The sequence below is a fragment of the Thunnus thynnus genome, chromosome 19 (genome assembly GCF_963924715.1).
Source record: "Thunnus thynnus chromosome 19, fThuThy2.1, whole genome shotgun sequence".
NCBI classification, from domain to species: domain Eukaryota; kingdom Metazoa; phylum Chordata; class Actinopteri; order Scombriformes; family Scombridae; genus Thunnus; species Thunnus thynnus.
This window is the reverse complement of record NC_089535.1, coordinates 322,501-350,000: the sequence shown is the minus strand read 5'-3', so window position 1 is coordinate 350,000 and position 27,500 is coordinate 322,501. Positions and strand designations below refer to the sequence as shown.

At 43.1% G+C, this 27,500-nt stretch overlaps 3 protein-coding genes across 3 annotated transcripts in view; 1 reads left to right on the top strand and 2 right to left on the bottom strand.

The window, feature by feature from the left end:
- Positions 1 to 7,045, bottom strand: part of wdr36 (WD repeat domain 36) — a 15,621-nt gene extending 8,576 nt beyond the window's left edge. The window contains exons 1-7 of the mRNA XM_067574120.1: positions 6,723 to 7,045; positions 5,104 to 5,131; positions 4,891 to 4,991; positions 4,564 to 4,681; positions 3,705 to 3,837; positions 3,318 to 3,372; positions 2,671 to 2,803 (exon numbers count right to left, since the gene is read on the bottom strand). Coding sequence (XP_067430221.1) covers positions 2,671 to 2,803; positions 3,318 to 3,372; positions 3,705 to 3,837; positions 4,564 to 4,681; positions 4,891 to 4,991; positions 5,104 to 5,131; positions 6,723 to 6,869 — 715 coding nt within the window. The 5' untranslated portion in view covers positions 6,870 to 7,045. The remainder of the gene's footprint in view (positions 1 to 2,670; positions 2,804 to 3,317; positions 3,373 to 3,704; positions 3,838 to 4,563; positions 4,682 to 4,890; positions 4,992 to 5,103; positions 5,132 to 6,722) is intronic.
- Positions 7,046 to 14,681: 7,636 nt separating this feature from the next.
- LOC137171290 (uncharacterized) lies at positions 14,682 to 15,937 on the top strand. The gene has a single exon (XM_067575214.1). The coding sequence runs from the start codon at positions 14,682 to 14,684 to the stop codon at positions 15,366 to 15,368; it is 687 nt and encodes a 228-aa protein (XP_067431315.1). The 3' UTR covers positions 15,369 to 15,937.
- Positions 15,938 to 17,048: 1,111 nt separating this feature from the next.
- slc25a46 (solute carrier family 25 member 46) overlaps positions 17,049 to 27,500 on the bottom strand; it is a 15,620-nt gene continuing 5,168 nt past the window's right edge. Inside the window, exons 7-9 of the mRNA XM_067573601.1 lie at positions 26,598 to 26,655; positions 22,749 to 26,378; positions 17,049 to 20,038 (exon numbers count right to left, since the gene is read on the bottom strand). Of these exons, the coding sequence (XP_067429702.1) occupies positions 25,782 to 26,378; positions 26,598 to 26,655 (655 nt within the window). The 3' untranslated portion in view covers positions 17,049 to 20,038; positions 22,749 to 25,781. The remainder of the gene's footprint in view (positions 20,039 to 22,748; positions 26,379 to 26,597; positions 26,656 to 27,500) is intronic.

Below are 27,500 nucleotides of genomic sequence, written 5' to 3'. Positions count from 1 at the left end.
GAGAGGACGCAGCAGGTGAGAGGACGCAGCAGAGAGGACGCAGCAGGTGAGAGGACGCAGCAGAGAGGACGCAGCAGGTGAGAGGACACAGCAGAGAGGACGCAGCAGAGAGGACGCAGCAGAGAGGACGCAGCAGGTGAGAGGACGCAGCAGAGAGGACGCAGCAGGTGAGAGGACGCAGCAGCAGAGAGGACGCAGCAGAGAGGACGCAGCAGCAGAGAGGACGCAGCAGTGAGGACGCAGCAGCAGAGAGGACGCAGCAGAGAGGACGCAGCAGAGAGGACGCAGCAGAGAGGACGCAGCAGCAGAGAGGACGCAGCAGAGAGGACGCAGCAGCAGAGAGGACGCAGCAGAGAGGACGCAGCAGAGAGGACGCAGCAGCAGAGAGGACGCAGCAGAGAGGACGCAGCAGGTGAGAGGACGCAGCAGGTGAGAGGACGCAGCAGGTGAGAGGACGCAGCAGAGAGGACGCAGCAGGTGAGAGGACGCAGCAGCAGAGAGGACGCAGCAGTGAGGACGCAGCAGCAGAGTGGACGCAGCAGGTGAGAGGACGCAGCAGCAGAGAGGACGCAGCAGTGAGGACGCAGCAGCAGAGTGGACGCAGCAGTGAGGACGCAGCAGCAGAGTGGACGCAGCAGTGAGGACGCAGCAGCAGTGAGGACGCAGCAGAGAGGACGCAGCAGGTGAGAGGACGCAGCAGAGAGGACGCAGCAGGTGAGAGGACACAGCAGTGAGGACGCAGCGGAGAGGACGCAGCAGCAGAGAGGACGCAGCAGAGAGGACGCAGCAGGTGAGAGGACGCAGCAGAGAGGACGCAGCAGGTGAGAGGACACAGCAGAGAGGACGCAGCAGAGAGGACGCAGCAGTGAGGACGCAGCAGAGAGGACGCAGCAGAGAGGACGCAGCAGGTGAGAGGACGCAGCAGAGAGGACGCAGCAGAGAGGACGCAGCAGTGAGGACGCAGCAGAGAGGACGCAGCAGTGAGGACGCAGCAGGTGAGAGGACGCAGCAGAGAGGACGCAGCAGAGAGGACGCAGCAGGTGAGAGGACGCAGCAGGTGAGAGGACGCAGCAGAGAGGACGCAGCAGGTGAGAGGACGCAGCAGAGAGGACGCAGCAGAGAGGACGCAGCAGAGAGGACGCAGCAGAGAGGACGCAGCAGAGAGGACGCAGCAGAGAGGATGCAACAGGTGAGAGGACGCAGCAGAGAGGACGCAGCAGGTGAGAGGACGCAGCAGCAGAGAGGACGCAGCAGAGAGGACGCAGCAGAGAGGATGCAACAGGTGAGAGGACGCAGCAGAGAGGACGCAGCAGGTGAGAGGACGCAGCAGAGAGGACGCAGCAGAGAGGACGCAGCAGAGAGGACGCAGCAGAGAGGATGCAACAGGTGAGAGGACGCAGCAGCAGAGAGGACGCAGCAGAGAGGACGCAGCAGAGAGGACGCAGCAGGTGAGAGGACGCAGCAGAGAGGACGCAGCAGGTGAGAGGACGCAGCAGGTGAGAGGACGCAGCAGAGAGGACGCAGCAGGTGAGAGGACGCAGCAGGTGAGAGGACGCAGCAGAGAGGACGCAGCAGGTGAGAGGACGCAGCAGAGAGGACGCAGCAGAGAGGACGCAGCAGAGAGGACGCAGCAGAGAGGATGCAACAGGTGAGAGGACGCAGCAGCAGAGAGGACGCAGCAGAGAGGACGCAGCAGAGAGGACGCAGCAGGTGAGAGGACGCAGCAGAGAGGACGCAGCAGGTGAGAGGACGCAGCAGGTGAGAGGACGCAGCAGAGAGGACGCAGCAGGTGAGAGGACGCAGCAGGTGAGAGGACGCAGCAGAGAGGACGCAGCAGGTGAGAGGACGCAGCAGAGAGGACGCAGCAGGTGAGAGGACGCAGCAGCAGAGAGGACGCAGCAGAGAGGACGCAGCAGCAGAGAGGACGCAGCAGCAGAGAGGACGCAGCAGAGAGGACGCAGCAGGTGAGAGGACGCAGCAGAGAGGACGCAGCAGGTGAGAGGACGCAGCAGAGAGGACACAGCAGGTGAGAGGACGCAGCAGAGAGGACGCAGCAGGTGAGAGGACGCAGCAGGTGAGAGGACGCAGCAGGTGAGAGGACGCAGCAGAGAGGACACAGCAGGTGAGAGGACGCAGCAGAGAGGACGCAGCAGGTGAGAGGACGCAGCAGAGAGGACGCAGCAGCAGAGAGGACGCAGCAGGTGAGAGGACGCAGCAGCAGAGAGGACGCAGCAGAGAGGACGCAGCAGCAGAGAGGACGCAGCAGGTGAGAGGACGCAGCAGCAGAGAGGACGCAGCAGAGAGGACGCAGCAGGTGAGAGGACGCAGCAGCAGAGAGGACGCAGCAGGTGAGAGGACGCAGCAGCAGAGAGGACGCAGCAGAGAGGACGCAGCAGGTGAGAGGACGCAGCAGCAGAGAGGACGCAGCAGGTGAGAGGACGCAGCAGAGAGGACGCAGCAGAGAGGACGCAGCAGGTGAGAGGACGCAGCAGGTGAGAGGACGCAGCAGAGAGGACGCAGCAGGTGAGAGGACGCAGCAGGTGAGAGGAGGCAGCAGGTGAGAGGACGCAGCAGAGAGGACGCAGCAGGTGAGAGGACGCAGCAGCAGAGAGGACGCAGCAGGTGAGAGGACGCAGCAGAGAGGACGCAGCAGGTGAACGACTGTCGTACCTGTTCTGAAAGCGAGCGAGCTGATTGGTCCCCAGTCCTGTGTGAAGCTCATCAGAGTCTCGTCCAATCGGATGTTGTGAATTATGATGCGACCCGTTGCCGTGCCAACACCCACCACATCCACCGCAGGACTCTGGGAAATTAAGTTTTAATATATTTTAAACTATAAAAAATAAAAATAAATGTAAAAATAAATAAAAAATAAGGTAGTTGATTCTAACAATTATTCTTTAAACTGAAAACAAAATGCTTTTTATAAATAACATATTTTCATATTTGTATGTTTGATTTTAAACATTCGTTATTTTTTTTACACATACTTATGTATGTTTAAAATCAGTTTGCTGACAAACAAAAGACAAAAGTGTTTTTTAATTAAATCACATAAAGTTAAACATTATGAAGTTGATATTAACATCCCCTTATTCTAATTATGTAAACAAAATTATAAAGTTAAAATAAAACTTCTTCAAAGGTTCAAAAGTAGAAATAATAAAAACAACATAACTTACAATAATGTGTAATAAGAATATTAATGATAATAACAACAACAACAATATATTTTCAAAATAATATTCTATGAAATGTGATCACAACATTAAAAAAAACAAAATATAGAAATAAGAGTATTGATTAGTCAGACTGACCTGCTGCAGAGCGGTGACTCCTGCTGACCAGCCGGGAAACGTGAACAACAGCTTACTGAAGACAGAAACACTGATCACTATCAATCAATCAACTTATAATCAATAATAATGAAGAGGACCATCTACAACACATGCTAACATGGTTTACTGAGTGATGCTAACATGCTAACCTAGTTTAATGACCGATGCTAACATGCTAACATGGTTTAATAACTGATGCTAACATGCTAACCTAGTTTAATGACCGATGCTAACATGCTAACCTAGTTTAATGACTGATGCTAACATGCTAACCTAGTTTAATGACTGATGCTAACACGCTAACCTGGTTTAATGACTGATGCTAACACGCTAACCTGGTTTAATGACTGATGCTAACATGCTAACCTGGTCTTGATGTTCCACAGCTGCAGTGCACCCTGGGAGCTTCCCAGCAGCACCTTGTTCAGGTAGGTGCTGGGGTGCATCATGGCCGACAGGTCAAAGGTCGCCGGGTCAAAGTGCAGCTGCAGGTAGATGTCTGCAGACAGAGGGAGCAAAGCATGATGGGTAACAGTTTGAATCAGAGCTATGAGGAGAAAAAGATGTTTGAGCTGCAGAACCGTGAGAGGCCACCAGGAGGAAACTGATCAGATCTATTGATATATCCATGAAGAAGACACATGAGGATTGGATTCTGTCCAAATGACCTTTGTTTTAAAATAATAGGCCAAAACGTCGAGGAAAATGTTTGTTGAGGAAAAATATCCGTATTAATGTTGACGAGGCCTGACGTCAGGTGAAGCCGTGTCTGTTTCTGATGACGGCAGCAGCTGATCACATGATCAGGCTAAATGTTCTCATCAAACTACAGTTTCTACCCGACGCTCCTCACATGTGACTGAAGGAAAATGATGATAAATTATGTAAAATATAAATGTGTTTAAACGTATTTCTTGCTGACAGACAAAATCTCCCTGACTTTAATTTTAACCATAATAAAAGTTAACGAGGGAAATAACAGATCAATAAAAGTTAACGGGGGAAATAACAGATCAATAAAAGTTAACGGGGGAAATCTATTGATCAGACCGATAGATGTTGAACTAGACGTTGTGATGTATCAGATCGGTCTGATCAGCTGCAGCATCTAATCAATAACTGATATCCAATCAGGAGTCGTGACGGCTGCTCTCGTGTCAAAGCGAGGATCGATCACATGACAGGATCGGGATCGGAGGCCCCGCCGCCCCCCCCCCCCGCTCACCTCCCCCCTGGACGTCCCACACGATGACATCACCGCCGCTGTCAGCTGAGATCAGCTGATCACCCAGAGGAAGCAGCAGGCGCACTTCCTGTCTGTGACCATGGTAACGCATCACCACCTGTACGGAGAGCAGGCAGGGTCAAAAAACACAAAACAACAAAAAGCAAAAACCTCAAAATATTTTTTAAATAAAAAAGTTTAAATATTAAAAAAAAAATGTGTAAATTACTTTTTAAATTTCTGCCTCTTTGTAAATATTGAAATTTAATCAGCATATATTTAAAAACCATAAATAAGTAAATAAGTAAATAAGTGAAGTGTTCTGGCCTCTTTGTTCCGGGCGAAGGCGCTGATTTGACACCCAGCGGCGGCGAACACCAACATCCTGTCTGCTGCCACACAGGTGATGTCATCTGATAGGCTGTTACCTAGGCAACCACCACATTACATCAGAGCACGGCAGCCAATCAGAGAGCAGAACTCTCAGGAAACATCATCATCAGAGATTTTATTGTTAAAACATTTAAAACAAATACTCACTGACGGACACGATCCCCAACCTGTTCACCTGGAACGATCAATACATCATCAATACATCATCAATACACCATCAACACACCATCAATACATCATCAATACACCATCAATACACCATCAATACACCATCAATACACCATCAATACACCATCAATACACCATCAATACACCAGCAATACACCATCAACACACCGTCAATACAAACGACAGACACACTGAACCTGATTTCTTGCTACGTTTGTACTTTTTAAACAGAAACAGGTTTTATTTTGTGAAACAACAACAACAATAACAACAATAACAACACAGCCAACAGCAGCTTCACCAGGAACGTCCGTGTTTTTCTCCCTGCAGCAGGTTTATAACGTAGAGATCACTGATCACCACATGTTTACAGATGTTTCTCTGATAGAAAACAAAGCAAACTGATTCAGTCGGGACACGTTGCGAGCTGAACATCTGCTGAACTTTCTCTACGATTCCTCCTCGTTTCAGCTGCAGAGAGAACAACACGGACGTCATCTTTTACCGGAGTGGTTACGCCTCCAGTCTGATCGCCAGCAGCTGATTGGTTCGTGGTTTGTTTACATGACGTAACAGGAAGTGCATATTTAACAGACTGAACAGAAAGCGTCTGATGTGACGTGATAGTCGGACGCAGCTCAGTGATATTCATCATCCACGTGAACGTAAACAACAGATGTAACATGAGTGAGAGTGATTATTAATGTCTTCAGTACCGTCGGCTTGTTGATGTAGTTTTTACTTTTTGTTGGATGATAAACAAACTGAAGATGTGAAGCTCATAAACATGTGAAATATGTTTATATATATATATATATATATAGATATAGATATATAGATATATAGATTATATAGATTATAGCTGGTGATTATAATCCACTTCCTGCACTGACAGCGACGCTGTTCGTCTCTCTGAGGGAACATTACAGACGACAGCTGATTGGTTGTTGCCTCCTCAGGTGTTTACATGCTGATGATGAGGAGGGAACAACTTTACTGCAGATCAGTGACGCTGTGATGATCTGCTGTTTCCTTTCTGTTCACTATTAACCTGCCATCTGACGTACACAGGTGAAATCAGTCCAGGTGACTAAAACTGAGCTGAACTTTATTGTCATTAATTCATCGATCAGCTGTTTGATCTATAAAATGTCTGATTGCAGCTTCTTAAATGTGAATATTTTCTGTTTCTTTCGTCTCTCTGACAGTAAACTGAACATCTTTGTAGAAAAACGAGACATTTGATGACGTCATCTTGAGAAACACTGAAACACAATTTTCACAATTTTCTGACATTTTATGGATCAAAAAACTAATCAATTAATCCAGAAAATAACCAACACATTAATTGATAATGAAAATAATCGTTGCAGATATTATTGACATGATTAAAGACATGAAAATAATCTAAATAATAATTTGTGGCAAAGAAGAAGAAACATCTGAGTGAACCTTATGACGTCAGACTGTTTCTGGACTCTGGAATGACGTCATTTAGGAGTTTTTACCCTCCTGAGCTGCCAGATCAGCTGACGGATCGATAAGTATCAGTATTGATCAGCAGTTTGTGATGTCAGAGATGAAGTTTGGGTTCTTACGTTGAACGTGTGGAAACTTTTACCGACCGCCGTCACCACGTAGAACTCCCGGTGCTTCCGGTGGTACCGGAGCGCGTGCGGCACGTGGTTGGAATAAAGTCCCAGAACCCGGAACCCGGAGAACAGAGAGCTGCCGCCGCCAGACATGTCCGGTGGTCCTGGTGGTCCCGGTGGTTCCGGTAACAGCGGAGCTTCTAACGGAGAAACACGGAGACTGAAACACAAACACACCGGAGCCGCTGCTGCTGCTGCTGCAGGAGAATCACACGGAGGAGAAACCGGGAACACAGTCCGACTGGAAACAACCAGCACCAAGGTTCCGCCTTCTTCTTCTTCTTCTTTAGTGTTTATTGGCTGTTTGTAAACCAGCGCAGAGGCGCGAAAACTGCCACCTGCTGGACTGGAGTGAAACAACAGATTATATATAAAACAACAAACTCTGGACTTTTAACTGACGATATACAGACTGAAGAAGCTGATTCCTCCTGATGTCTGGTTGGCCGTGTGCGTCTTCCAGCTGGGTTTTTTCCTGTTTATATAACGTATAACATGGTCCCTACAGTCTTTAAAAGTAGAATGGGAGGCAGAGCCTTCAGCTATCAGGCTCCTCTCCTGTGGAACCATCTTCCAGATTGGGTCCGGGGTGCAGACACCCTCTCTATGTTTAAGAGTAGGCTTAAAACTTTCCTTTTTGATAAAGCTTATAGTTAGGGCCGACCAGGCTCGCCTTGAATAAGCCTTTAGTGATGCTGCTATAGGCCTAGACTGCTGGGGGACTTCCCATGATGCACTGAGCTCCTCTCTCCTCCTCCTCCTCTCCATCTGTATGCATTCATGTAACATCAATGCATGTCAATAACTTCTCTTCTTCCACAGAGTTTTTTGTGCTTTCTCATCTCACAGGAAAAACCTGAGTCCCGGGCCGAACCTTCGCGGTCCTTCACAGTCCTGATGGCATCCTTCCCTGGCTGTTGCTGCTTGTGCTTGTTGTGATTGTTTTTCTTCTGTCCCCCCTCCCCCTTTCCCTCTCTCTTTCTCTCTCTCAACCCAACCGGTCAAAGCAGATGGCCGCCCACCAAGAGCCGGGGTCTGCTTGAGGTTTCTACCCGTTAAAGGGGAGTTTTTCCTTACCGCTGTCGCCAAGTGCTGCTCATGGGGGAATTGTTGGGTCTCTGTATATTAAAGAGTACAGTCTGGACCTGCTCTATGTGAAAAGTGCCTTGAGATGACTTCTGTTGTGATATGGCGCTATATAAATAAAAATTGATTGATTGATTGATTGATTGATTGATGATTGAAACCAGTGTGACCTGCTGTCCTCTCAGCACCAACATGATACAGATGTCTTCCAGTTTCATCACCATCATCACAACACATATGTCCCCAGTGAACCAGGTCTCCACGTTTAATTCTGAGTGTTTGATTGGCCAGAACATCCACCTGCTCATTTCCCTCCAAACCAACACGAGCAGGAACCCAGAGGAAGTGTCTACATGTACCTTCATTTCCCTCCTGTATATTATCAGGAATAGTTCATCTATAATATCTGTTTGTATAGCCGATAATATTGCCAACAGTTCAGTGGTTTATACTGATCAATGAGTCACTGCTGCAGCTGCATCAGGATCAGAATAGTTGTGGACTGGGCTCCATACTGGAAGCTGCTCTGACTTGTCCTTCACTTCCTGCTGTATGTGGAGGTTGATAAAAGCTGATACTGTGACTGTGACACTAACCACACTGTCATCATGTCCCCAGCAGTGTGTTAAAACAGGAAGTGGGTGACGTTGCTCCTGCAGATGATCCCAGCTGATCAATATGTCCCTTAGATGAGGAAACTGAGTCTCACTAATCATGCAATCAATACCCATAATCATCACCTGTCATTCCTCCGATATGATACAGTAAGTTTAATAATTGATCATGTATCAGTTAGTTTACTGTCTGGAGCAGCAGGAAACCAGGACGTCCACTAGAGGGCAGCGTTGTACTGTGTTCATATAAAAACCCTCCTGCTCTGTTTCACATGTTGAATCCAACACGCTTCATACATGCATCAGGTCTGATATCACCAACTGTACCAACTGTTGGCTCCACATGTTTAACTGCTGATCGATTGATGATAGATAATAGATGATAGATGATAAATGTGCAGTTTCTTAGTGACTTTTAACAGAAATGTAACAGTGTTACTGCAAAAAGTCCCAGAACATGATTACAGGTGGAGCATTTAGATGATTTAAACATGTATGTGACACAAAACCTGAATAGTTACGCTGCTGAAGAATCAATAATAAAATAAATGTATAGATGGAACCATTGGAGGATTCTCACTGACAGATCAATGTGTTTCTATCAAAACATCAACCGGAGCCGAATCCAACACAGAGTTTCTGAAGACGAGGCTGCCAATGATCCAAATATCAGATGCTGGACAATATTAACTTTAGACGCATGTTAAAGTTTGAAGACTTTCAGATGACGACGACCTTTCATCTCTGTATAAACCCTGATAAACACGTCTATGTTTACTAAAAGTACATAAGTATTATGAGCCTGATGTAGTTAAAGTATTGCAGTAAAAGTACATAAGTATTATGAGCTTGATGTAGTTAAAGTATTGCAGTAAAAGTAGTGGTTTGGTCCCTCTGACTGATATATTATTATATATGACATCATTAGATTATTAATAGTGAAGAGTTTATGTGTTTATTTCTTTGCTCTTTTTCATGTTTTTATTGGTAAAAGGTTTTCACAGTACTTTATTCTGTTAAAGTCAATAAAACTGAATTCTAAATTTGAGATAAACAGACTGAAGGAGACAGCGTTTGACACTGTAAGTCCAGTATTATATATATTATATAATTAATAGTATTATATATATTATATATGGAAGCAGAGATCAGAGGTAATGAGCCAGTTGTTGCATTAGAGCCTTATAAATAAACAACATACAACTCTGCTGCCTTCTGTTTGTTAATGACCAGCCAGCTTTGTCTATAAGATGCTTTAACTTCTGTAAGTGACGAGTGAGAATTTATTTATTCTGATATATTTTTTTTTTTTTTATATAGAAACTTTCATTCAGGAAATGCAGCTCAGAGTGTTTCACATGAAAATAGACACAAACACAAAACATGTTAAAAACATGAACGTGACATAAGATAGAAGATAAAAACACAGAATACATTAAATGCATAATAACACAAGCCAGAAGATAAAACGCTGAATAATAATAATAATGATGATGATGATGATGAGCAGAGCAGGATCTTCGTCACGGCCCAGTTGCTTTGCCTGATAATAATAGTGAAATAGAATAAAAATACAGTTCAAAAATAGAATACATAGAATGCACGTTAAAATACCAACTGTTCATCATCACAGTCTTTGTGTTTCTTCATCCTGCAGCTTGTTTATTTCTTCTCTTTACTTCCTGTGAAGTTTCTGAGTTCGTTCTTCATCTTATCAAACTTATCAACGACCTTCTGACACTGATCAGCTGACTTGTAGATGGTGTCTCTCAACTCTTTATCCTCTTCGAGAGTCAGACAGTCTCTGACAATTTTCACAACGAACAGTAGCATTTTTTTCATGATATTTATCACCTCTACAGTTACAGACAAAGTTTCTCGACTCATCTCCTTCAGTTCAGGCACTCGTGTAATCAGCCACCGAAACTCCTCCACGTCTGACAGAGTGAGTCCCACCTGAAGCTCAGTTGATCTTTGCTCCATCTTCTCACACGTCGTCTTGATTTCCTCCAGGTTCTCCTTCAGCGGTTCGACAATCTCCATGAATTCTTTTCCCTGTTCTTCTACTTTATTAGCAATTCCTGTCTGCTTTATCACTTTTCCTATGTTTACACTATATGCAACAGCTGTTCTTACAGCAGTTTCTGCTCCTATTGCTACTCCTCTAAGGCCAAACATCCCGAGTGGACCTGCAAAGACTGAGCGTTCAACGGTTCTAGGTCTTCTGATATCATCCATTGTGTTCTGCATCTTTTTTAATTCAGCAGTAAACTTCTCAAACTCTCTTACAATCTGTGTCATCTTTGGTTTGTTGTCTTCAAACAGTGATATGAATGAAGCAGCATGTTTAACGAGCTTGTTCATTAATTCAGACAAATTAGGCGGCAGATCTTTGCTACGTTTTCTTTCTCTTATCGGCGGTTCTTCACTCGGTTGTTTTCTTTTTTGACTCGAGGCCATTTTCAGGAAGTTTCCTCCAAACTGAGCGTGTGCAGAAGTTTCCGTGTGTCTGTCGCTGATTGTAGATGAAACTTCAGCTGCAGTTTAACAGTCTGCTGATGTTCAGGACAGATTCTGTGGAGAGAGAGAAAGAAAACATCAGCAGACTGTTCTTACTGCAGGTGACTGAATGAACTAGTGGGACTCTACTGAGAGAGGACCACATTAGACCAGGTCCAGATCACATTAAACCAGGTCCAGACCATAATAGACCAGGTCCAGACCACATTGGACCAGGTTCAGACCACATTAGACCAGGTCCAGACCACAATAGACCAGGTCCAGACCACATTAGACCAGGTCCAGACCACATTGGACCAGGTCCAGATCACATTAGACCAGGTCCAGACCATAATAGACCAGGTCCAGACCACATTAGAGCAGGTCCAGATCACATTAAACCAGGTCCAGACCATAATAGACCAGGTTCAGACCACAATAGACCAGGTCCAGACCACATTAGACCAGGTCCAGACCACATTAGACCAGGTCCAGACCACATTGGACCGGGTCCAGACCACATTAGACCGGGTCCAGACCACATTAGACCGGGTCCAGACCACATTGGACCGGGTCCAGACCACATTGGACCGGGTCCAGACCACATTGGACCGGGTCCAGATCACATTAGACCGGGTCCAGACCACATTAGACCGGGTCCAGACCACAATAGACCGGGTCCAGACCACATTAGACCGGGTCCAGATCACATTAGACCGGGTCCAGATCACATTAGACCAGGTCCAGATCAAAAACCGCTATATTTAGACCTGTCATTTCTGGACTAGATTAACATGGAGACTCCAGAGACTCATTAAAACATAGTCTCAGATTTGTGAAACCTTTATTCTATTTGCTTCAGTATAGTGGTTTTTGATCTATGATCCTTTTTTAGTTTTCACAAATATAATAAAAGGTATGAGATCAAAATTTAGGCCAATTTCACTCTACGATTTATTCTCATTTTATTTTCCTCCTATTTGTTTTGTTTCTAAGTTCATGAATTAGCTTGAAAATGACTGAACAGGCGTTTTGACACTTTTAAGGTGGAGCGGGAAATTCCAATCACAAGCTGTGAATCTGATGTCGCGTAAACAATCCCATTGGCTCGTGAGTGTGACAGTCATTAACTAATGTTAATGAATGAACCTTTATTGTAAAGTGTTACCAGGAGTTTTAATGTGAGCAGTGAGGCTCCATGGACGCTGACGTCTGACTGTTGGTTAAGACTGAAATAACAACAACTATCTGATCAACTGTTAACAGATGAGTTTCTCACATCATTCATGTTCCGCTCAGATCAATCAACTCTGAGTTCAGCTCGCACGTGATGACTGAAAAAAGTGTCATCAGTGGAGCTCCTGAACGCGCGTGCAGACGTTGCACTTTTATCTTTAAAAAAAGATAAAATGTCAAAGCAGGAAAAGTTTCAATAAGTTAACACAATAAAGTTTTATTCAGCGTCGTCCTTTAATTGATCATTTATCAGACTTACATTTGCTTCATGATGATAAAGTGGAATCTGACTGTGTATCAGGCTGCAGCTGCATTTTAAATATATTTGTTCAGTTTTAATCTGACGGACGAAACACAGGAAGCAGCGACTGAAGGTGAAAATATAGTTAAAGATTTAAAACATAAATAGATGAAAGACACAGACGTGACTGTAGCTCACAGTCTGATCAGTAATAATGAGTTTGGTGTTTTGTATCTCAGCTCAACAACATTCAGTGACTTTATTTCAGCTGCTTCAACAAATGTAGTAAATTTAAATATTGTCAGTGAAATGCTGTTAAAACACGTTCAGATTATGCTCCTATTTAAAAAACTCACTTTCAAACTACATTCTGCAGCTGCACCGCGATCCTGCTCAGAAATATCAACATATAATCTACAATATTACAGGAATGATGTTCCATCAGTGGACCAAATTATTCATTGATCCTTCGTGTCTAAAGCTTCATACTGATTGTTTAAATCTAAACTGAGATGAAACATTATGTGCAGTAAAGATTAGAGGTCAGCAGCTGCTCTAACAAACTGACAGCTGACTGATGCACATAAAAGCAGCAACTTTAGATTCTGACAGACAGTAAAGCTCCACTAATGAATGAGGACATGAAACTCTGTAAGAGGAGACGGAGAGAAACTCAGAGTTTGTTGAAGAAAAGCTGCCAGCGAGCAGGTTAGTTACCATGGTAACTCTCCCTCATCTCAGGGTGAACAAACTCAGAGTTTTCATTAAACCAGTTTTCTGAAACAGAGCCGCGGTTGTTCTTACCTGATGGTTGGAGAAGCTGCGTGAAGCTGAGCTCAGTCTGTCTGATCAGCTTCACTTTCACTTCTGTCTCTCTGAAATCACATGATCAGACAAACCCGCGGAAAAAAACCCCCGCAGCTGCAGAGACTCTAACTGAAGGTTTCTGTTACTTCCTGTTAATGATGAAGCTTCTTTGTCAAACAGAGATCGGGGGGGGCGACGTTAGTCGGTTTCTGCTGCAACTTGATTGAGGAACACAGGCTACTGTGGGCCGGAGCCAACGCCCAGATAACAAAAGAGCTGCCCCCCACCCCTCCACACTGAAGGCCAGTAACACTGTGCCCACTGGATTATCTGTCATGTGTGGCAGCATTTGATAACATTCACCATCAGGAGATTTCTAGTAACAGTCACAGCTGATCAATGATCTGTGCTTACATGTATAAACTTATAACTAATATTATATGACTAATATACTAATAATCCATTCTGTATGACTGTGGAAAGATTCTCTTTATAAAACAGTCCAGATGTGGTTTCAACATGTCTCCTCTATAATAATTACAGTAAGTTTCTCTCCCAAATGATCAATATACTGTTTGAACTCTTGGTCATTTACAGTCGAGCTTCTTGTATTTAACTGAAGTAGAATGAACAGCATGAAGAGGATCCAGCCATGTCTGACACTATCTTCATCAGTCTCATTCCTCGATCCATCAATATGTCCCTTAGATGAGGAAACTGAGTCTCACTAATCATGCAATCAATACCCATAATCATCACCTGTCATTCCTCCGATATGATACAGTAAGTTTAATAATTGATCATGTATCAGTTAGTTTACTGTCTGGAGCAGCAGGAAACCAGGACGTCCACTAGAGGGCAGCGTTGTACTGTGTTCATATAAAAACCCTCCTGCTCTGTTTCACATGTTGAATCCAACACGCTTCATACATGCATCAGGTCTGATATCACCAACTGTACCAACTGTTGGCTCCACATGTTTAACTGCTGATCGATTGATGATAGATAATAGATGATAGATGATTGATCTGATTATTATTTCTGGACTCATTTACAGCCAAGTTTCTTATTTCAGAAGAAAAAACTTTATTTTTTACATCACGAGTGCAAAGTTTCAACATGTGACATTTACAACAAACAGCAACATACGAACAGGAAGTGCAGACTCAGCGATTTCTGCTGAAATCAATTAAAAAAGCTTTAATTACTTTCATCTGTCACTTTAACTGAATCAATCGTTTGATTTTAAATATTGATTTGAATATCTATTGATCACTTATAATTTCATCTAAATCTACAGTTTTTTTTTCTACATAAACTTTTTAAATTTTTACAACTTTATATAAATAAAAAGTGGATCAATATACAGACATGTGACTGCAAGCGACCAATCAGCTTCAACACAAGCAGGCTAATGACATCATGCTTTCATGCTGGAACTCTACACCGGGGCCCTCTACACCAGCGCCCTCTACACCAGGGCCCTCTACACCAGGGCCCTCTACACCAGGGCCCTCTACACCAGGGCCCTGGTGTAGAGGGCCCTGGTGTAGAGGGCCCTCTACACCAGGGCCCTCTACACCAGCACCCTTTACACCAGGGCCCTCTACACCAGCACCCTCTACACCAGCACCCTCTACACCAGGGCCCTCTACACCAGGGCCCTCTACACCAGCACCCTCTACACCAGCACCCTCTACACCGGGGCCCTCTACACCAGCACCCTCTACACCAGGGCCCTCTACACCAGCACCCTCTACACCGGGGCCCTCTACACCAGCACCCTCTACACCAGGGCCCTCTACACCAGCGCCCTCTACACCAGGGCCCTCTACACCAGCACCCTCTACACCAGCACCCTCTACACCAGCACCCTCTACACCAGGGCCCTCTACACCAGCGCCCTCTACACCAGGGCCCTCCACACCAGGGCCCTCTACACCAGCGCCCTCTACACCAGGGCCCTCCACACCAGGGCCCTCTACACCAGCACCCTCTACACCGGGGCCCTCTACACCGGGGCCCTCTACACCAGGGCCCTCTACAACGGGGCCCTCAGGTGTCAGCAGTCCACTAAGGAGCACCTGCGGAGACAGAGCTGACAGGTGAATCAAAAGGCCAAACAAAGATGACAACAGGTCATCACACCAATAAATAATAATTAAAGGCTCGGACATCAGAAACCTCACAGTAATATTATCATATTTATGTTTCATGTCTAACCTTGATCAATGTAAATGTGAATGACCAACAACAATATAATATGATAATAAAATAAAGTCGGTTAAACTACTTTTGAAGCAGACGCTGGTAGAACCTCCTCTACCCTCCAGTGTGCACAGTGCTGTCAGCAGCTGAGCAGCTTTTATAACTGAACTAATATCTACTGAACTAAAACTTCTCTAACTGTGTGGAAATCTGATGTTTTCACATCACAGATGTTGAACAGCATTAAAAGCCCAGAGAAACAGAAATTAGAGCATCTTTAGCTTCTGCACTGTGTCATTTTTACCGGATAAGTGACTTTTGTGCCTGAACAAGCACCTCAGAAAGTTAATGTTGAGTCCTGTGCTTCTGATTCTTGAATCTGAATTATTGGTCAGACTGTGACTCGTGCAGCACTGCTTCCTGCTCTGGTAGAGCAGGAAGGAACTGTATAAATAGGAAGTGCAGCCATTAAAAACAATCACAGCAGAGGGTGTAGGTTTGGTTTCAGGAGAACAATGAAGTTGCAGTAAAAGTACATAAGTATTATGAGCTTGATGTAGTTAAAGTATTGCAGTAAAAGTACATAAGTATTATGAGCTTGATGTAGTTAAAGTATTGCAGTAAAAGTACATAAGTATTATGAGCCTGATGTAGTTAAAGTATTGCAGTAAAAGTACATAAGTATTATGAGCTTGATGTAGTTAAAGTATTGCAGTAAAAGTACATAAGTATTATGAGCTTGATGTAGTTAAAGTATTGCAGTAAAAGTAGTGGTTTGGTCCCTCTGACTGATATATTATTATATATGACATCATTAGATTATTAATAGTGAAGCATCAGTGTTAGAGCAGCATGTTACTGTTTAGTTTCACACTGACCTGTGCATTCTGAACATTGTTCAGAATGTTTACATATTTAAATGTTTATGTGTAGTTTTCTTTGCTCTTTTTCCTTTTTAAATATTGTAAACATCCATTACTTGTACAAGGATTTGGCAGTACTGTATTCTGTTTTGTTCATGCCAATAAAGTTCATGCCCCCCCCCCAACAACAACATGTATTTCTCAAGAATGTGAGATGACAGGAGGCTGCTGGTCATCATCCGCCCTGTTCAGCAGCTATAGAAATGAAGTCCACAGCACCTGGTATCCTGCTGTACGCTGATTTTTTTCAATCCTTTTCACAATTATTTTCACATCAGGAAAAACAATTACAAGTGGGATTGTAAATACAAAGTAAAGTCTTTTAAAAATGTTCGTGAGAAATTAGAGAGTCTAACTTCATTTTTTCCAGCTCATTCCACTCGTACGCAGCAGAGTATTTGAAGCCACTTTTTCCAAGTTCAGTGTTTGGTGGAAATCTGAAAATAAAAAACTGACCAATGACCAAGTCTTTTGTCTTTTAATGAGAACCTTGCAAGGGGTCAGTATACAGTCACAACAGAGTGTAACTGCAGACTGATGTCAGTTACAAAGTGTACATGCATTTTATTCAAAACTTGCATACAAGGAACAGCTCAGAGTGTTTTACATGAAAATAGACATAAAATGTTAAAACATAAATGTAATAATATGGAAAATAAAAACCACTTGATAATAATAAAAAGTAAAGTAAGTAAAATTCAACATTTTAAAAGCAGCAGCAGTGCAGAAAGAAGTTCTATCAGGAAAGTTTTCTGTTTATTTATGGAGCTGCTTCTCTGATACATTTCAGCAGTCTGTTTAGTTTTGGGTTATATGGAGGAATAACACGACACCTGCAGATTAATAAGATGCACTGGTAAAATTATAGAGGCACCACCTCCGTCCATTCATTAATTATTAATAATTAGGAGGAAGAATAATTAAATGAATTATATGTGAAAGTCATGATTACAGTGATCTCCATCTGTGATATAAAGGAACAAATACAACGACTTTAACTACCGAGGAACAGGGATGACTGGGAACCAGTAAGCATACACACACACACACATATATATATATACTGTACATATATACAACTAAAATAAATGAATGTTATCAAAAACGAGTCAAAAACACAGTGAGGGGCCAAGACTCTAACTAGAGCCAATAAAATGTGATTTTGAAGAGTTGTTGTATCGACTCTGAGACAGAAGCGAGGTGGATGTTTCCCTTCTGAGTCTCAGTCTCGGTGCGTTCACTGTCAGGCTGCACAGTCGGACACGTGGAGCTCTAAACTAATCACAAGAGTCTTTAAAAAGTTTAACTACGATAAGAATAACAGATTAAAATAACAGATTATTCAACAGTCAGACGGTTTGAAGCATCTTTGCTGTCTTTTGTTTTTTAGTTGATTCTCTTTCTGGAGTTTTCAGCTCTCAGTCATAAAAAACAACAACAAAGCCTGAAAAGCACAGAAGAAGAAGAAGAAGAAGAAGAAGAAGAAGAAGAAGAAGAAGAAGAAGAAGAAGAAGAAGAAGAAGAAGAAGAAGCCTGACAAAGACGAGTTAAACTTCTCAGAGTCTAGCAGGTGTTTTTGGAGGAAGAGGATCCTTTGATGATCTTTTGAGGGACCTCATTGATTATTGATTAATTCCTTTGTGTGGACAGTAAACTGGTTTCCAACTTTATCTGCAAATTAAACATTCACTCATTCTGTCGTCAATGTCGTCAACACATCACGAAACACTGAGAACATTTAGAGATGGCATTATTGATTAACCACATAAAATACAGAATGAAATCAATAAACCTGTATTTTCTAATCTGTAATTAAATCTATTAAGGAAACATTATCATAGTAATCAAACTTCAGCTAAATCAAACACTCACACTGTTTAATATCAAATAAATCAAATGCAATAATATGTGAAGCAGAGATTGAATTTCCATCATATCAAACTAATGAATGGTTGTAAAACACAGTAACATTAAACACTGGTTTGATAAATCCACAAACATATTTTACACATTTTTACAGTTTCTGATCAATTCAGACGACAGAAAGATGCAGCTTCCCTCAAAAATCACGACTGCAGAGATAAAAGCAGCAGAAGAAGAAGAAGGATGATTCATCATCCATCCTTTACTGGTTCTAGTCTTTACTGGTTCTAGTCTTTACTGGTTCTAGTCTTTACTGGTTTTATTCTTTACTGGTTTTATTCTTTACTGGTTCTAGTCTTTACTGGTTCTAGTCTTTACTGGTTCTAGTCTTTACTGGTTTTATTCTTTACTGGTTTTATTCTTTACTGGTTCTAGTCTTTACTGGTTCTAGTCTTTACTGGTTCTAGTCTTAACTGGTTCTAGTCTTTACTGGTTCTAGTCTTTACTGGTTCTAGTCTTTACTGGTTTAATTCTTTACTGGTTTTTAGTCTTTACTGGTTCTAGTCTTTACTGGTTCTAGTCTTTACTGGTTCTAGTCTTTACTGGTTCTAGTCTTAACTTGTTCTAGTCTTAACTGGTTTTAGTCTTTACTGGTTCTAGTCTTTACTGGTTCTAGTCTTAACTGGTTCTAGTCTTTACTGGTTCTAGTCTTTACTGGTTTTATTCTTTACTGGTTTTATTCTTTACTGGTTCTAGTCTTTACTGGTTCTAGTCTTAACTGGTTCTAGTCTTTACCGGTTCTAGTCTTTACTGGTTCTAGTCTTAACTGGTTCTAGTCTTTACTGGTTTTTAGTCTCTTTACTTTCTGTGAAGTTTCCGAGTTCGTTCTTCATCTTATCAAACTCATTAACGACCTTCTGACACTGATCAGCTGACTGGAGGATGGAGTCTCTCAACTTTTTATCCTCCTCAGGAGTCGCAGTGACTCTGAAGACTCTCAGAAGGAACAATATCAGGTTATGTATTATACCCATCCCCTCTAGAACTATAACCAAAATGTCTTCACTCTTCTCTTTCAGTTTAGACACCCGTCCAAGAATCATGTGAAACTCTCTCACGTCTGACAGAGTGTTGTCAGTCAGAGCTTCAGTTGATCTTTGCTCCAACTTTTCACACGTCGTCTTGATTTCTTGCAGCTTGTTCTTCAGCGGTTCAACAATCTCCATGAATTCTTTTCCCAGTTCTTCTACTTTCTCTGCACTTCCTTTCTCTTTCATTGTTTTTGATATGTTTGCACCAACTACAGTAGCTGCTCCTCCAACAGCTGCTGCTGTTCCTGCTGCTCCTGCTGCTACTACTAAACTTGCCCCCCCAGTGAACGGAGCTGCTACAAGGGCCAAGAGTCCAACTCCAACACCGACTCCTCCACCAACAGCTCCAGCTGTTCTGACTCCATCTGTTGTCTCCTGCATCTCTCTTACTTCAGCAGCGATCTCCTGGAACCTTCTTACAATGTGTCTCATCTTTGGTTTATCGTTATCAAACAGTCTTATGAATGAAGCAGCATGTTCAGTAAGTTTGTTCATTAATTCTGACAAATTAAGTGGCATGTCTTTACTCCATCTTCTGCTTCTTTCTGTACTCAAGGCCATTTTCAGGAAACTTCCTCCAATCTGAGCGTCTGTTGAACAAGTTGAGCTTTTGGCTTTGATTGTAAATGAAACTTCAGTCAGAAAGTTTTCCAGCTGCAGGAGTTTAACAGTCTGCTGATGTTCAGGACAGATTCTGTGTGGAGAGAAAGAAAACACCATCAGAAGATCAAGTAGAATTATTATCACCTTCCTGACAACGTCAACAACACCTGAGAATGTAGAACTGATGGCAGAGCTGTTGTGTTGGGTTGCATCAGACCACACAGGTGTTCCTAATAAAGAGCTCCAGTCATTGTAAATTGAGTCTGGAGGGTTGAGAGGTCAAAGGTCACGTTAGAAAAAGCCTCCTCGGTCCTGATGAGACTATATCAGAGTTGAGACTAACGTTAGCAGCTCTGGAAGGTTTACTGAGATCAGCTGCTCGTCATCTTAAAATGAAACATGTTTCAAATACAAACAGTTGAGCTTCAGTCTGATAATTCAACAGTTTTTACATATGAAGCATCTGATTGGTTTGGGATTGGGACTTCCTGTCCCAGATAGCAAAATTGCTGTGGCCCATATCAGATCCGGCCCACAAGCCCGGTTTGCTTGTGGCCCGGATCTGGCAAACAGGAGCGGACCGCCCAAGTGCCATCATTTCATGCGGTATGTGGGCCGGATATGGACACAGCAATTTTGCTATCTGGGCTGTGTCGTATATTTGCCAGAACTGGCCCAGATATGTTCAAGATATTTCAGGCTCACATTCAGATAAGCCAGTACCAATTGTGCCACATCTTTACCTAAAGTGGCCCCATAATGTTCAGCAATATTTGGGCCATATTTACTATTTCAGAGGTGGGCACATTAGGCTCACACTATGACAGCCAGTGCTGACTGTGCCATACAACTGCCAGAAGTGGGCCAAATCTGTTGTTTAGTATTTAGGCCATATTTGCCTTATCATATGTCGGCCACTTTAGGTTCACATCAAGTCAAGCCAGTGCTCACCGCGCCGTATCTTTGTCAGAACTGGCCTCGGTATGCTTTAAGATAACCGGGCCACTTTTGGTTTACACCCACATCAACTATTGTCGACGGGGCCAGATCTTTGCCAAAGGTGGCCCACATTTGTTTTGATATATTTGGGCCATATTTGTTATGTTACATGGGTTAGAAGAAGGCCAGCAGTGCCGTATGATTGCCTGAAGTGGCCCACTGCCGTATGCTATCTGGGGTTGGATGGAGAGAGTTTTAATGTGAGCAGTGAGGCTCCATGGACGCTGATGTCTGACTGTTGGTTCAGACTGAAATAACAACAACAATCTGATCAATTGTAATGAAATTAGTTTCACATCATTCATGTCCCCGCAGGATGAACCGTAACAAATCTTCTAACTTTCATCATCTGGTCAACAAACTGTGTTTTATGAGCAAATACCTGCAAAACTAAAGACATTCCCATCAGCCTCAGCTGTACTTTGTGTTTAGAGCTAATTGGCTAATGTTAACATGTTAAACAAGGTAAACATTATACCTGCTAAACGTTAACATGCTAGCATTGTCAGCATGTGAGCATGCTAGCATGCTGACATTAGTATTCAATAATAATAACAACAATAATAATAATAATAATGAAGTAAAGTTAAGTGAATAGTAAGAATAGTATCGAATACCATAATTAATGTGACATAATAAATTTAGCTGAAGTACAGCCACATGTCAGTGTGTTTAATGATCAGAAACCTGTTTCAGGAACCAGATTCAACAAGCTCTGAGATGATGAAACGGTTCCAGAACAGCTGATCACAGTTTGTTCAATCAACTCTGAGTGAGGCGTGATGGATAAAAAAAGCCATCATCAACGGAGCTCCGATACTACGAGTCACCATGGCAACAGGTAAATAAAAGACAGAGCCTCCATTTTAATCCAGTGGATGTAGAGATATGGATGCATGTGTATGTGGACGATGCACATTTATCTTAAAAAAAGATAAACGGGAAAAGTTTCAATAAGTTAATACAATAAAGTTTTATTCAGTGTCGTCCTTTAATTGATCATTTATCAGACTTACATTTGCTTCATGATGATAAAGTGGAATCTGACTGTGTATCAGGCTGCAGCTGCATTTTAAATATATTTGTTCAGTTTTAATCTGACAGACGAAACACAGGAATCAGCGACTGAAGGTGAAAATATAGTTAAAGATTTAAAACATAAATAGATGAAAGACACAGACGTGACTGTAGCTCACAGTCTGATCAGTAATAATGAGTTTGGTGTTTTGTATCTCAGCTCAACAACATTCAGTGACTTTATTTCAGCTGCTTCAACAAATGTAGTAAATTTAAATATTGTCAGTGAAATGCTGTTAAAACACGTTCAGATTATGCTCCTATTTAAAAAACTCACTTTCAAACTACATTCTGCAGCTGCACCGCGATCCTGCTCAGAAATATCAACATATAATCTACAATATTACAGGAATGATGTTCCATCAGTGGACCAAATTATTCATTGATCCTTCGTGTCTAAAGCTTCATACTGATTGTTTAAATCTAAACTGAGATGAAACATTATGTGCAGTAAAGATTAGAGGTCAGCAGCTGCTCTAACAAACTGACAGCTGACTGATGCACATAAAAGCAGCAACTTTAGATTCTGACAGACAGTAAAGCTCCACTAATGAACGAGGACATGAAACTCTGTAAGAGGAGACGGAGAGAAACTCAGAGTTTGTTGAAGAAAAGCTGCCAGCGAGCAGGTTAGTTACCATGGTAACTCTCCCTCATCTCAGGGTGAACAAACTCAGAGTTTTCATTAAACCAGTTTTCTGAAACAGAGCCGCGGTTGTTCTTACCTGATGGTTGGAGAAGCTGCGTGAAGCTGAGCTCAGTCTGTCTGATCAGCTTCACTTTCACTGCTGTTTCTCTGAAATCACATGATCAGACAAACCCGCCAAAAAAAAACAGCAGCTGCAGCAGCTGCAGAGACTCTAACTGAAGGTTTCTGTTACTTCCTGTCAATGATGAAGCTTCTTTGTCAGAGATCGGGGGGGCGACGTTAGTCGGTTTCTGCTGCAACTTGATTGCGGAACACAGGCTACTGTGGGCCGGAGCCAACACCCAGATAACAGAAGAGCTGCTGTAACCCCGCCCCCAAAACTCCTAGCCAATCACAGGTGTGTTATCGCCCGCTGATCACTGTTACAGGTAGCTCACATTGACGACCTTTTTACATTTGTTCTTAACTTTATCCAGATCAGCTTTTCCATCAAAGCCCAACAGATCCCACAGCTGTGACAACAGGCTCAAACAACGTTAAAGGAGCAGCGTGTAGGATTTAGTGGCATCTAGTGGTGACGTTGCAGATTGCAACCAACTCAACACTCGACAGAACAATAAGATGCTGACTTCATCTTAATAAGTAGCTCTTCTTTCCAGAGCAGGTCACGTGCCTTTTCCCCATCAGAGAAGACAGCTATCACTAGTTTCCTGATGTCTCACTCTGAGCACAACACAGAATATAAATTATAAATTATATTCTCACTTTGTCAGGGAGACAAAGAGCTTTACTTTTCAGGAAACATGTTAATGTCTCTGTGACTATTCCCTCCATGACGAAGTTAAGGCAGTAAGTCTGCAGCCAGAAGGTTCTGAGGGTCTTTGCTGGTTTTAGAACAGGAACTATTATTGCTGGTTTCCACACTGAAGGCCAGTAACACTGTGCCCACTGGATTATCTGTCATGTGTGGCAGCATTTGATAACATTCACCATCAGGAGATTTCTAGTAACAGTCACAGCTGATCAATGATCTGTGCTTACATGTATAAACTTATAACTAATATTATATGACTAATATACTAATAATCCATTCTGTATGACTGTGGAAAGATTCTCTTTATAAAACAGTCCAGATGTGGTTTCAACATGTCTCCTCTATAATAATTACAGTAAGTTTCTCTCCCAAATGATCAATATACTGTTTGAACTCTTGGTCATTTACAGTCGAGCTTCTTGTATTTAACTGAAGTAGAATGAACAGCATGAAGAGGATCCAGCCATGTCTGACACTATCTTCATCAGTCTCATTCCTCGATCCATCAATATGTCCCTTAGATGAGGAAACTGAGTCTCACTAATCATGTAATCAATACCCATAATCATCACCTGTCATTCCTCCGATATGATACAGTAAGTTTAATAATTGATCATGTATCAGTTAGTTTACTGTCTGGAGCAGCAGGAAACCAGGACGTCCACTAGAGGGCAGCGTTGTACTGTGTTCATATAAAAACCCTCCTGCTCTGTTTCACATGTTGAATCCAACACGCTTCATACATGCATCAGGTCTGATATCACCAACTGTACCAACTGTTGGCTCCACATGTTTAACTGCTGATCGATTGATGATAGATAATAGATAGATAGATAGATGATTGATCTGATTATTATTTCTGGACTCATTTACAGCCAAGTTTCTTATTTCAGAAGAAAAAACTTTATTTTTTACATCACGAGTGCAAAGTTTCAACATGTGACATTTACAACAAACAGCAACATACGAACAGGAAGTGCAGACTCAGCGATTTCTGCTGAAATCAATTAAAAAAGCTTTAATTACTTTCATCTGTCACTTTAACTGAATCATTCGTTTGATTTTAAATATTGATTTGAATATCTATTGATCACTTATAATTTCATCTAAATCTACAGTTTTTTTCTACATAAACTTTTTAAATTTTTACAACTTAATATAAATAAAAAGTGGATCAATATACAGACATGTGACTGCAAGCGACCAATCAGCTTCAACACAAGCAGGCTAATGACATCATGCTTTCATGCTGGAACAGGAAGTGACGACGCGTTTCCATGGCGACACAGGACCAGACAACATTTAGTTTAAAGGCGGGTGACATCAGGAAGTGACACAAAGTCGACACCTGTGGAGCTACGCTAGCAGTTTCCCTCTGCTTCCAGTCTTTATGCTAAGCTACGCTAGCAGTTTCCCTCTGCTTCGTCTTTATGCTAAGCTACGCTAGCAGTTTCCCTCTGCTTCCAGTCTTTGTGCTAAGCTACGCTAGCAGTTTCCTTCTGCTTCCAGTCTTTATGCTAAGCTACGCTAGCAGTTTCCCTCTGCTTCCAGTCTTTGTGCTAAGCTACGCTAGCAGTTTCCCTCTGCTTCCAGTCTTTGTGCTAAGCTACGCTAGCAGTTTCCCTCTGCTTCCAGTCTTTGTGCTAAGCTACGCTAGCAGTTTCCCTCTGCTTCCAGTCTTTATGCTAAGCTACGCTAGCAGTTTCCCTCTGCTTCCAGTCTTTGTGCTAAGCTACGCTAGCAGTTTCCCTCTGCTTCCAGTCTTTGTGCTAAGCTACGCTAGCAGTTTCCTTCTGCTTCCAGTCTTTATGCTAAGATACGCTAGCAGTTTCCCTCTGCTTCCAGTCTTTATGCTAAGCTACGCTAGCAGTTTCCTTCTGCTTCCAGTCTTCGTGGTAAGCTAGGCTAACACTAAAGCTACAGCTCCAGCTGGTTGCTAAGGGGTTGCTAGGTGGTCTAGTCACATGATCACTTCCTGATCAGCAGTTTATTGACCAAACTGACAAATGACTTCTTTGTGTTTCACAGTAATGAAGAAACTAAATTCCACTGCAGATTATTTTGTTTTATTTACAAATGAAAGCTTGTTTGTTGTATAATTTCATATTTTTTACACGTCGTGGTTTCGTTCAGTTCAGCGCGTCGTGTTGCTGATATTTTATTATTATTGATTATTTTTCTACAAACTGAATGGTTCAGTTTTTAAAACGTGGTTGCCATGGTGACAGTGATGCTCAGCTGGATGAAGGGGTGGATTAAATGATGAGGTGATGCTGCGTCTCCATGGCGACAGCTCTAACTGGCCTTGCCCTCCAGCAGCAGCAGCCTCAGCAGTGTCCTGGCAGCGGCGAGTAGCGCTCCATGCAGCGCATACTGCGTCGCCAGTGCTCCGAAGCCGCGGTAAAAACCTGCCCTGCCCTCTTTGCGGCGGATGGCGTGGAGGCAGTCAGCGAAGCCGTCGTACTGCGTGTTGACGGGCAGCACCAGTGGGCTGCCACCATTGCCCGTGGCGACGGCTCCGTCGGTGGCGTCGATGATGGTGCGCGTGCCCTGCAGGCTGAGGCGGTGCAGCGCCGTCTCCAGTGGGAACAGGATGACATCGGCCACCAGAGACCCCGCCCACGCTGCCGCCAGCTCGGGGAAGTATGCGTCGAGTGGGTTGGCCGGGTCATGGCGTTGCTTCTTGCCCCGCTGGTGCAGCCACAGCGCCGCCCGCTGGACGGAGGCCGAGATAGCGTAGCGCAGCACGGCGTGCAGCGCCGCAGGAAGCAGCAGGCAGCTGAGCGGCAGCAGGCGGCGGCTGTGAGGAGCGCCGACGCCCAGCAGCCGAGTCAGACCTTCCCGAACACAATCCAACAGACCCGCTGAGGAGTCGTCACGCACAATCTCACTCTGTGCAGCACAGGGGCATGATGGGAAATAAACACAGGAGGGCCATTTAGTCACTGCGCCGGAGCTTTCAGCTGAAACTCAACTGTCTGCTTTCAACTTTATTCTCAGATAAAAATCAATCCAACAATAAAATCAACTGAAAACGAGACATTTGATCAAAGTTTCAGTCTGATTGATAATAAACTGACCAACAATCAATAATCAATAGTCAGTAATCACCTGCACGGTCTCGATGAGGCTGGCGCAGTAAAACGGCAGAGCGACCACCGCTGTCAACCTGCAAGACACACAGATAAAACAGAGCAGGTACTGTGAACTACACCTGAACTACACCTAAACTACACCTGAACTACACCTGAACTACACCTGTTTTATACCTGAACTACACCTGTTTTATACCTGAACTACACCTGTTTTATACCTAAACTACACCTGTATTATACCTGAACTACACCTGTTTTATACCTAAACTACACCTGTATTATACCTGAACTACACCTGTATTATACCTGAACTACACCTGTTTTATACCTGAACTACACCTAAACTACACCTGTTTTATACCTGAACTACACCTGTATTATACCTGAACTACACCTGTTTTATACCTGAACTACACCTAAACTACACCTGTTTTATACCTGAACTACACCTGTTTTATACCTGAACTACACCTGTTTTATACCTAAACTACACCTGTATTATACCTAAACTACACCTGTTTTATACCTGAACTACACCTGTTTTATACCTAAACTACACCTGTATTATACCTGAACTACACCTGTTTTATACCTGAACTACACCTGTTTTATACCTAAACTACACCTGTATTATACCTGAACTACACCTGTATTATACCTGAACTACACCTGTTTTATACCTGAACTACACCTAAACTACACCTGTATTATACCTGAACTACACCTGTATTATACCTGAACTACACCTGTTTTATACCTGAACTACACCTGTTTTATACCTAAACTACACCTGTATTATACCTGAACTACACCTGTATTATACCTGAACTACACCTGTTTTATACCTGAACTACACCTAAACTACACCTGTTTTATACCTGAACTACACCTGTTTTATACCTGAACTACACCTGTTTTA